Genomic DNA, 11,432 nt, shown 5'->3' with positions numbered 1-11,432 from the left:
GGTGGACGACTAAATAAATATTTAGTTGCAGACAAAATCACAATTTAATAACACTGAACTGAATGCATCCGCTCTGTTGTGTAGGTGTCAACGAACAATAATATATTGAAACAAGAATAAACATAATTTTTTCGCAAACATGTGATGTAGCGCCTTGTTTACAATACAACACACCAAAACACCTCCTAGTCCACGCGCAGATTCATATTGCAGATATTGAGTGAATATTACGTTGAAAAGTTTGTAAAATATTGAATATTCCTGCAGACAAACTCCTACCATAGCATGAAGATACGTCGACTAACGACTGACTTAATTTGCGTGGGACTCTAAACTAAGAGTGAAACTATGGAGCGCGTAACACAGTCATTTGATTTGAACAAAAGAAAAGTGAAATGGTGATACTTAAATTGAGGTATAGTTTTACACACTCGGTGCTGAATTTCATTCTTGGCCATGAAATGAAAACAAGCGTAGGTAGGAGAAAAGAAGCTCCTTACCTTTTATTTCACAGCTTTGGCAATTTCAGTTCACTAAGCATCAGGCTGGTTTCTTACCTGCACGATATGAGCGAAAAGTTCCCACCGTTTTTTATTGGCCGCACTCACCACGTAAAGTACTCCTCCAAGACCTCCTCTAACCCAAATATATTGGTGGAATGACGATAGAATTGCATGCTACAGAGAATACAAAATTATTTCCGATGAGGAATAGAATTACACTTAGCAGCTTGGATTTTTGTAGGGTACGAACTCTCATGAAAATTCAAGAGCTTGTTGTTTTTTATTTATTGAATTGTTGTTTAGTTTAGCATCAGTCAATTAATAACAGCCGAGTCATTGCTCGGTTCGTTACGAGCTTAAGATAAAATTTGCAGGAAAATTATAAGTAAGTAGACTTTGAGAACCTCAAGCTCATTCTTCATAACAAATAACACTTAGTAAACAGAGGCACCACCAGACGCAATGGATAGCCCACAAAACAAGAATAATAATCCACGAATATTAACAGGTGTTTCTAAACTAAAATACCCCGAGAATAACGTCACTAGTTTTCGTATCTAGAAAGTATTTCCACAATATTCTGGTAGTGCACATTACGGATGCTACAAGCGGCAACTGAAATACACATTAGACAAGTTTAAGTTCCCAGCAGGCGTGAGTGGGCGACGACATAATAAGACGCGTCTGAAGGTACTGCAAAACCAGCGTTTAGAATAGCCAAGTCTCTAAAGTAAAATAAATAATTGAAGTTATGGAAAGCAAGTTGCAAGCGCCGAAGGCAAACTTATTCAAGGCATACATAAATAAATGTCTCCTCACTATTCCTACTCGTGTAAAATAAGGGAGTTGAGCTTCCAAGCATAGTTATTATAGGTTATTCATTATTAGCATAGGACAAACGCATAGACTTAAGAAAATTTACATCAGACTGAACGGAACGACGGTCAAATAACGGCGTTAGCCGAGGGATTGATACAGTTTAAACAAGCGGCAAAAGTTTAGCAGGGTTCTACACGATATGAAAATGCAGACGACATGCGGACTGAAGGAAATAGGACGCTGGTTTCGGATCCAACTTACCGTACGGAATGAAGAAGAGAACTCCTGAAGCTACAAAACCGTGAAAGGCTGAACGCAAGAACTGAGGCTTGTTGAAGAGCGTGTTATGAACGCCTGGTGTGTAGAGCTTAGGATACGCCATGCTGTTGCGAGCATCAACATCTTGGTCGAATATGCCCAGTGCGAGGACGGGCATGGACGTGTAGAAGAGGTTATACACGGCTATGAACATGGGGTCGAATACGGTCTGCAGAGTGAACGGGATAGAAAATTCCCAGTGAAACGTGAAGCAATCAAACACACAAATTAAATTATAAATAAAAAGTGAATTAAAACGCTAAGAATCTGAAAATAAAACATCAAACATGTAGAACACGAATATTTCCGGCTGTGGAGGTGAGAGCTGCAGTAGGAAAGCCAATGGGCGCGAGGAAAATTACGAAACTTCTTTATGTTCAAATTCGAGACTATGGATATATCATCAGTTGAGGATTTGATACGCTGTACGATAACTAATCATCAGTGCAAGAAAAGCAAGTATATATGTTAAAAGTGACTAGTTAATTGCGTCATTAGGAAAGATGTACTCAACTGTTAAAAAAAAAATAAAAAAGAAGGATCGCACTTTTCCTCTGGTATCACCGGAGGTCCTGAGATCAAGAATCATACATGAAACACACGCAAATAGCAAGTATAATCGCATAAACGTGATGATGATATGTTTGTTTGGTGCTGGTGATAACCATGCTGTTACTTTGGTCGCATGAACAACAAATACAGCAAAAAATACAACTCGCGCATAAGGGACTGACGTTAACACACTTTATCTTCTACTAAACAGATAATAATATGATGGGAAAATGATTATTTAAAAAAGACACAGTAAGGTTATTCCAGCACAAAATAGAACATCCAACACACTAAATCAGTGATAAAATATATATACAGTGTATGATTATTTTTGTAGCGGATGGAAAGCAATGCCGGCGCACGCGACATAGCGTGCCGATACGGTGCCGGAGAACATCGAAGTTCAATGAGAGGTGAACACGAACATCGAAGTTAAACACGAATATCATTCATGATTCATCGCATTAAATTCTGGAGAAACCGCTCCTCTACTCATTCAACTCTAATTAGATTAAATTCTACTAATTATTGAGCCGATAAGGTGTGAGTGTTCCAAAACGAGTTTCGCTTTAGTAATTATATCATCAGAATTAGCTAGTAAAATTTCTCGCGATGCACGAGATCAACTGATGCACATTTATTGTACAACGAACGGTATGTTCGGCTTGTTGCTAACGATGTCGCGGTGAGGTCAAGTGATGTACAACGAACGGTATGCTCGGCATGTTGCTAACGATGTCGCGGTGAGGTCAAGTGATGTACAATGGACGGTATGCTCGGCATGTTGCTAACGATGTCGCGGTGATGTCATGTGATGTACAATGGACGGTATGCTCGGCATGTTGCTAACGATGTCGCGGTGATGTCATGTGATGTATAATAGACGGTATGCTCGGCATGTTGCTAACGATGTCGCGGTGATGTCAAGTGATGTACAATAGACGTGAAGTGCTCACTCAGAAGTGCAGATCAACAAAGATATTAGCATCTTAAGTCGTCTGGTGAGAACGCAATCAATGGCGTTGCGGGCGCCACGTATCAACACACACAGCGACGGTAAAGGAAGAGAAGCACACGCCGAGAATCAAAATTAAACACACGTAAACTGAAGCGAGAAAATATAAACAGAAAAGGTGCTGTATTTGATCAAGAAAACTGAAGGGTTAGAAGAAAATTTCGTGAAGAAAAGAAAGGATGCAGAGATTAGGGAATGAACGAATTATAAAGTAATTGGCCGATTATCCATCCTAATTTCAGTTTCGACATTTAGGAATGCATTTTAGGGGCGGATAGTGGGCCAATTTGATGCAAAAAAGAGCTTAGAGGCCTAAATTAACCAGAGATTCCGTTAGCTAATATTCTGCTAGGAGTAACGAGTTAGGTTTGATCGAAACACGAAAAAACTAATCATAAATGCAGGGTTAAGGCTAATTAAATCCAGGACGTTATGCCCATTTTAAAATCAAAACCACAAATCGGCAAACCGTCACGATCAGTTCATACCAAAGTTTTAGAGACTCAAAAGGCTGGATAGTCGGCATATACAAATCATAAATTCTATCACGAGATGATGAAGGCAAGACGGAGTAGATGAGACGAGCAACGCGTGATGACAAACCACCAGGCGAATGACGTTGAAACAACGTTAATTTAAAGTTCATTAAAACAACAAAATAAGGCTAATTTAACGTTGGTTCACCGTTCATGACGTCTGGTGATGAGTAATGCGTGACGAGGACACAACTCACCAAACGGCACAAAGAATATAACAAGAGATGTAAAGCCGCCATGCGCGGCGCTCCTCATAAAAAGATTCTTGTTAAAGAAATTGTTGCGGAGGCCTGGCGCGAAGAGCTTCGGGTATCTGACGCTGTTAAAATCGTCCACGTCTTGGTCAATAAAACCGACACACAGCACCGGCAGTGACGTATAGAACACGTTGTAGAAAGATATGAATATCGGGTCATAGACGGTCTGAAAATAACGTAGAAGTACGAAGTGTGAGTTAGGTTTGTGTTTATGACATCACGTGATGCAAGAGGCTTGTTAGACATGAATATTCAGGTTGCATCGCGCTCTCTGGGGCAGGAAAATTATTCCTATTGAGAAATGATACATACGATAATTTTTGTACCTTCGAACGATAAGAAATTATAACTTAAAATAGTTAAGACATACAAATTTTTGGGCGAGGAGTTTTCTGTTCCTGCTGAGACCTCGGGGGCAAAGAACGGGAAAACCGAAAACATTAGTTGACAAATATTGGCGAATTAATATAATTGTTCAGCGTTGGTATTAAGGAATGAACAGATGAATGTAAATGCTGGCATTTTATAGGTTCAGCAATGCCTGCAATGGTAATATTGCAGTAGCAATGAGACGAGGGAAGCTGATATTACCAACCACACATGACCCACAAGAGCTATCAACATTACACAACATAATAAAATTAGCTCATCAAGACGGTAAACAAAAACATGAGCGCTAACATACTCTTGTCTCGAAGCCCGGAACATTTGACTCGCCTTCAGAATATTTGGCCTGGATTCCTTAGATGGGACTTGATGAAATAAAAGGGACTTAATTAAGTGGCTGAGACCGCTGACACGATTTCAGGAAATGTGATCGTTATTCATCAGGCTATATTATTGGTTGTTGAGAGAATTATTGCGACACAATAAGATTGAAGGTTACTACAAAGATAGCTGCAATTTTTAACGTGAGGTACAACGCCGAATCATTAATCGACATATTTACAACTTGATATTCAATACGAATCACACAACCATCGATCATTAGCCTTTACAGAATAAAGAATGTCGCTAGGTACTGAAATACGGGTGATAAGACGAATACAGACAATGGATGCGATGTCAACGGTCGCCACGAGAGGGTAAAGCTTGCATCAACAAACCACACTGAAGCACAGCGGCCTCGGCCCACAAGTACAAATTTTTTATGTACAAGAAACCACACTCACAAGACGAGTGGGAACTCAAGTAATAGCATTCATGTCATCAATGAATATTATGCAAACATTCTACAAAGGCAAGACGAACATCCTGTTGTCTTTACAAGACGAATATCCTGTCAGAAGTTTACTGTCTGCTGGCAGGTGTCTCATTTCATATATTCTATTGCGAGAAAAAATCATTGCTTCGCAACCTTTAAAGGCGATCCAAAGTTACGAAAGTCAGAGTAATGAGAAAATATAAAAAATAATTTTTAACTAGTATCGGCTGATAGCATGATAAAAATTATGTCCTGTAGCCTAAGAATTTGACATGACGGACAAATGAAACATATAGCGAAAGCTGTTCTAAAAAATCGATTTATCAAAAATTAAATAAGGCTTAGATTTGCCGCGGAAATAGGTCCCAAAGAAGGAGTAACATTGCCATTGCAGGCAAAAGAAACTTACTCAACCTCTACCAATTAGTTGAAGGCAGGAGCCATTGGCAAATTGAGTCAAGGCGTTTGCATGAAATTGAAACATGTACACGAATTTGCAGGTGGAACAGCATGTCGATGCTGCAACACAGATCTCGGAAATGCGTTGTCCAGGGAAATTAAAGTATGCGTTTCCCAGAAACAATATCATGGATACGGAACTAATTTTGCGGTTCCCAAAATATATCACGTTGAGTTAATACTTTTTAGATATCCTTGTTTATCTTACGGTGGTCATGAAAGTTCATTCGACGGACATTTTATTATTTTAACACAATACTTTCGTTATAAGTCAGTCAGATGTTGAAAAATAAATTGATGTAGATATTCCGATTTGCAGAATTGATCATCATGATATTGGTCCCACGGCGGCTAGCAGAAACAAATGCAACTCTCCAAGTTCAATTTCTTGAGGGTTAATCCGAGCCATAATTATGAACGTGCACAGATACTGCACCAGGCTAGCTTCAATTCAATCCTTTTTATTGACTACAGAACTCGTTACAATGTTACTGTATTTCTCTGAGACATTCCGAGCAAGGATGCATGTTATTAGCAATGGAGAAGTTACAATAGCCAAGCATTGAGGAAAAGTGCGATAACAAAAGACGATCTCACCTGAGCGGAGAAGCCGACGAAGAAAGCGAACCAGAAGTGGCACAGCGTGAACGCGAAGTTCTTGTAGAAGAAATATCTGGTGGGAGGGAAAGCTTCAGTAAATTGAAGCTTCCCTGAAGGAAGCTTTCCCTGTGTGTTTCACACAGCTAAGTTAATATCAACAAACGCATTTACGTATCCATGACGTAAAAAAGTAAAGAGTGGCGCGATCAGTTGAAAGATAGTCGGTTGACTTCAAGATCATGCAACCAACAAGCTAACATGCGCAGCAAAAAAAATATATAGGCAGCAAAATATTTGAATAGATGAACTTGAACAAATAATGGTAATAAGATTTTTCCTTATCAATTCCGAGAGGAAACTCTGTGGTCGCGCAGCAGAATCCACGTTACCTGAGGAACTTGCACATGCGGTAGTAGGACCAGCGTCCGTGCACCAGCAGGAGGCGCTCCAGGTAGCGGAACTGCGCCATGGAGTAGTCAGAGGACAGCACCGCCTGCATGCCCTCCTGCCCTGAGATGCCCACGCCGATGTGCGCAGCTGCAAATATGGAACTTTGAGTCGTTTATCTGCACATGGAATACTTTAGACCGAGAAAAGGGTTCTGAACCAGAAGCAAAAGTCTCAAGTATTTGGCAGAGCAAGACTGGGGAGTTCTGCAGTAGAAACTTGAAGCTTGAAGTCTCAGCTTACGTCGAAAAGATTTTATTAATTAAGACTTACTCTTGATCATGGACACATCATTAAGACTTACTCTTGATCATAGACACGTCGTTGGCACCGTCGCCGATGGCGAGCGTGACGGCCTTCATGTGGCGCTTGACGAGGTCTAGGTTGTCTGGTGAAAGCACGAGTCACCATGTACATGAGCTGCAAAAATTTTAAACTTTTTCAAAATAAATTTTCGTATATTACAACAATACCCTAAATTGAGAAAGCTCTATAAATGTGACTACAATGTTATTCTGCAATTGTTTTAATTGAAGACCAAAAGGATGAGCGACACGAGCACAGTGGCGACACACGCTACACTGACAGCATCTTCATCCTCGAGCAACAACGAGATATTCAAGGCATTTTATTCTCTCTCATCTTAAGGCTACGTCCAAAAATTTGCGTTTTTAAAGAAAAAAAGGCTTGTACCAGCGTTGGGTGATTCGAGTTGAATACACTAAAAAAATGAAAGTATCCTGTTGTTCAACAAATGACAAACTTTCATCTGTATTTACCACTTATACTCTCTTTGGCTGCAACCAAACTGATCATCCAGGATGGCCCACATAAGACCACAAAGTGCATGGCTATTTGGACAAAGTGCCACTAATTCCCCCGAGTATAGGAGTTAACATGCTCACAAAGCCCCACTAATTGCCCCGAGTGTAGGGGTCAATAAGCTCACATCTGGTGGCGACGTCAAGGAAGAGCTTCTCGAACTTGGGGTTGAGAGCCCAGACGAGGGAGTGGCCGTTGATGACGAGGGCGAAGCCTGAGGTCGTCTCGCCGTCCTCACTGAGCGTGTCCAGCCCCATTGTGTTGCCTGCCGCGCTCCCATCGTCGCTATTACACACAATACAAACTAAATTATTTGGAATTCTTAACTAAATTAATTTGGTGAGATCGTAGAAATTGCAGAAATTCTCAAAATCGTCGAAAATTATTTGGCATGAATTGTTTTCAGCGGCATAACTTGCAAATACTTGTATTCAAAATATTAGCGGAGCTTCAGAACACATAAAATTCAAGGCTAGTAATAAGAAAAATGAAGATCCTGAAGAAAGGTAATCGTAAATAATAACTGTAAGGCCATGCTTCATTTTACTGAGCTTCCTAAGGAATTCTTTCATGAATTTAGAAACCTTCATGAGAAAGTTTCAATGAAGACTTAGTCTAAACTAAACGCTAAACTTTTAATCATTACTTAAAATACAGCAAGCAAAAAGCTTCCTCGCTACAGCAAATCAATTTCAGAAATCAAAAATCAGAAGCCTTAATCAGTGTGGAAATAAAATCGTGGGCGAAGAAGAACTGTCCTAGAGAGCGTTATTTTTTATAACAATAATCAGAGAAATATTCTCATAAAACGTTTATTTCAATACGAATAGTATTGAAACATTGAGTGGTTTCCAACCTGGGGAACCAGTACCAACAGTAGAAAGTATGGGTCCTTCAAGTGGTATGCAAAGGCATATTTGATTAGTTTATTAATTTATGAAGAAATACGATAATCCTACAAAGATTTGCAACTGTTGACCTCGTCACCCACCTGGTTCCAGCGGCTGTTGGTGCATTCAATGAGAACATTTAGTAACTGCGCTGATTTTCAGCTCATCATTTAAGATAAAATCAAACTATTAATACATATGAGCGGCTTGTATGTAATATTAGTGGTACAGGTACATGGTGGTACCAGACTGTCCGGAACCTCCAAGTGGTACTCGATCAAAAGAAGGTTGGGAACCACTAATCTAAGCGAAACCAAAGTAGCAAAAACCACGTCAGAATTAACCTGTAAGAAGGTGCTGGAAGCGCTAAATTTTGTGAGCAATAGAAAATTTTTTCGAGCAAGAGGAATCAAGCACCAGTTGAAAGTTAAGAGCCAGCTAGAGTTAAGATAGAGGCAGAGCGTTCATGGTGAACAGGAAATGAAATTCTTAGAATATCAGCGCGCAAAGGTGGACTGTGTTGTGTGATGCATAAATTGCTGATGCGGATGATTTAGGAGCGGTTCTTAGAGTGAGGCAGTATGAGGCATGTAGTGGCAAGGCGTCAGTAAAATGACTTCTTTCTCAAAAAGGGTAAAGCTATTAGGTTAGGAAAATTTTTAGAACAATTTCGATGCGGTTTTCAGTAATATTAGTGTCTTAAACATTGACGAAAATCTTATGGAAATAAATAGGTTACATGCGAAAGCTTTACTGGAAGCCAAAAATTCAATACGCGCATAACTAATTAGGGAAAAATCAAATATAGCTCGAGGCCACCAAGACTTGCAACAAAATATTGAACTTATCATCATTAATGTTAAAGTAGAGGATGTGATCGTGGTAAGAAAATGTAAACGCCGCGACAGTTTAAAATGAGGATTTCGACATTTGTCAGGCTTGGGCCGGATAGATAAAGTCTTGCAGTCAATATTTGGGATAACTATAGGGAAAATAATGAGCAGAGGCGGAAAAAAATCCAGGTGTCATCACAAGTGGAAACAAACCAGAATAGCATCCGCAGATGTAGAAAAGTAATTAGGTGTTTATTAACGAACCAAGGTATGAGCAATGGAAGTTGTTAAGAGGACCGAGCTCACTAAACTAGAAGTACTGAAATGAACCGGTGATGATGCAGTAGTAGCGTTAGCGATAGCAGCAATAGTCACTCAGCAAGCCCCGCAAGCAACTGTGAACAAGACGACAAGTTGTTGTCGCCGACGTACTTAGGATTGGCCCTCTTGGCGTTAAGTGAGTTGGGCGGATACCTAAAGGAGACCACGGATACGGACGTGTGGTTATCTGCGTGTGACACGGACGCGGCGGACGACACGGCGCGGATGTCCTCCAGGTAGTTCCTGAGCTGACTCTCCACCTCACTGGCCGCCTGACCGTCCACTATCAGCACGTCCACCAGGTCGTCCGTCAGCAACTGAACAATGTAAATTATACTCGTGAGACAGCAGCACACGAATGTGGTAACTACACATTCAAATAATCCATACTAACTGCAAAAATTTATAATGCCAGAACGGAACTACAGCTGTTGACACTGCAGGCCACAAGTGTAGGGACCACGTCGCAATTGACAAGGGCTGACATTGCCAGGCCGTAACTGGCTCATAACTCTCGTCACACCTGACAAGAGCTGACATTGCCAGGCCATAACTGGCTCATAACTCTTGTCACACCTGACAAGAGCTGACATTGCCAGGCCATAACTTGCTCATAACTCTTGTCACATCTGACAAGAGCTGACATTGCCAGGCCATAACTTGCTCATAACTCTTGTCACATCTGACAAGAGCTGACATTGCCAGGCCATAACTGACTCATAACTCTTGTCACACCTGACAAGAGCTGACATTACCAGGCCATAACTGGCTCATAACTCTTGCCACACCTGACAGGAGTAGCCGATGTTGATGGCGGTCTCCTGCTTGTCGCCGGTCAGCACCCACAGTTTGATGTCGGCCAGCGCCAGGGAGGCGATAGTTTGCGGGACCCCGTCCTGTAGTTTGTCCTCGATGGCCGTGGCACCAATCAACGTCAGGTTCTTCTCCACCTCCTCGTATATCTCGTGCAGCTTCTCGTCACGATTGGTCATGGCCGTGGCCGCTTCGTGGTGTCGTCGTTTCCAATCCTGCGCCAAAGTTTTCCTGGTTATTATGTCTTCAACTGATTTGTGTTATAAGGAATTTTTATTACTGAAACTTTTCAGAATGATTTTTACAATTAAATGTTATGAAAGTGGTTACATATATATTCACAGTTAGCCATTTATCTAAGAAAATCATGGAATGGAGATCATTTTCGAATTTTATAGAACATAAAACAACCGAGCTATTTTGGTTTAGACGGTTTTCATCCTCAGCATTTCTCATATCGGGATAAGAAAACTAAGAAATTAATAAGAACGTGTTAATTATTCTCATTTATAGTCTTGCAAGAAAAAAGCGTCACAAAAGTGCAGGAGACTCACCTGGAAGTACGGTTCTTCGAGATCTTTTACGGCCAAGCATAAAGTTCTCAAGCCTTCTCCCGCAAATTTCTGCACGCAAAAAAGAGTACTCATAATATTCATACAAATTTGGAGCTCTTATGCATGCATGATCTAGAAATGGAAGCAAACAAAGTTGCGAGACAATATTAATATATATATTTTGATTCAAATAAATGTGAAGAACAAAGAACATAGCGTTTTTATTATCGTTGTCATACAACAACTGTTAGAGAACTGCTGCTTCTCTACCAAACTAACAAACAAGTTACCCCAAGAGAATAACAACGCAGCATAACATCCAACACACAGCAAAGTTCTGAGACTGAGAGCTCTTCGTGCACGACGCGGCACACGTCGCACCAGACCTACAACCAGAATAACTCCAACAATCTACCATCTGTCACTAGTTCAACTATATTGGCATAAGACAGCTTCAAACTACTGATGGTTGAAAGCACTTATTTCAGG

At 40.6% G+C, this 11,432-nt stretch overlaps 1 protein-coding gene across 1 annotated transcript in view; it reads right to left on the bottom strand.

The window, feature by feature from the left end:
• Positions 1-11,432, bottom strand: part of LOC108666820 (phospholipid-transporting ATPase ID-like) — a 52,014-nt gene that overhangs the window by 7,828 nt on the left and 32,754 nt on the right. The window contains exons 15-22 of the mRNA XM_047884079.1: positions 10,944-11,012; positions 10,365-10,604; positions 9,688-9,893; positions 7,660-7,817; positions 7,015-7,098; positions 6,653-6,800; positions 6,261-6,336; positions 1,584-1,809 (exon numbers count right to left, since the gene is read on the bottom strand). Coding sequence (XP_047740035.1) covers positions 1,584-1,809; positions 6,261-6,336; positions 6,653-6,800; positions 7,015-7,098; positions 7,660-7,817; positions 9,688-9,893; positions 10,365-10,604; positions 10,944-11,012 — 1,207 coding nt within the window. The remainder of the gene's footprint in view (positions 1-1,583; positions 1,810-6,260; positions 6,337-6,652; positions 6,801-7,014; positions 7,099-7,659; positions 7,818-9,687; positions 9,894-10,364; positions 10,605-10,943; positions 11,013-11,432) is intronic.

This window comes from Hyalella azteca, unplaced genomic scaffold (assembly GCF_000764305.2).
Source record: "Hyalella azteca isolate HAZT.00-mixed unplaced genomic scaffold, Hazt_2.0.2 contig14490, whole genome shotgun sequence".
Lineage (NCBI taxonomy): Eukaryota > Metazoa > Arthropoda > Malacostraca > Amphipoda > Hyalellidae > Hyalella > Hyalella azteca.
Note: the sequence above shows the minus strand (reverse complement) of the source record. Positions and strands in the feature narration are given on the sequence as shown.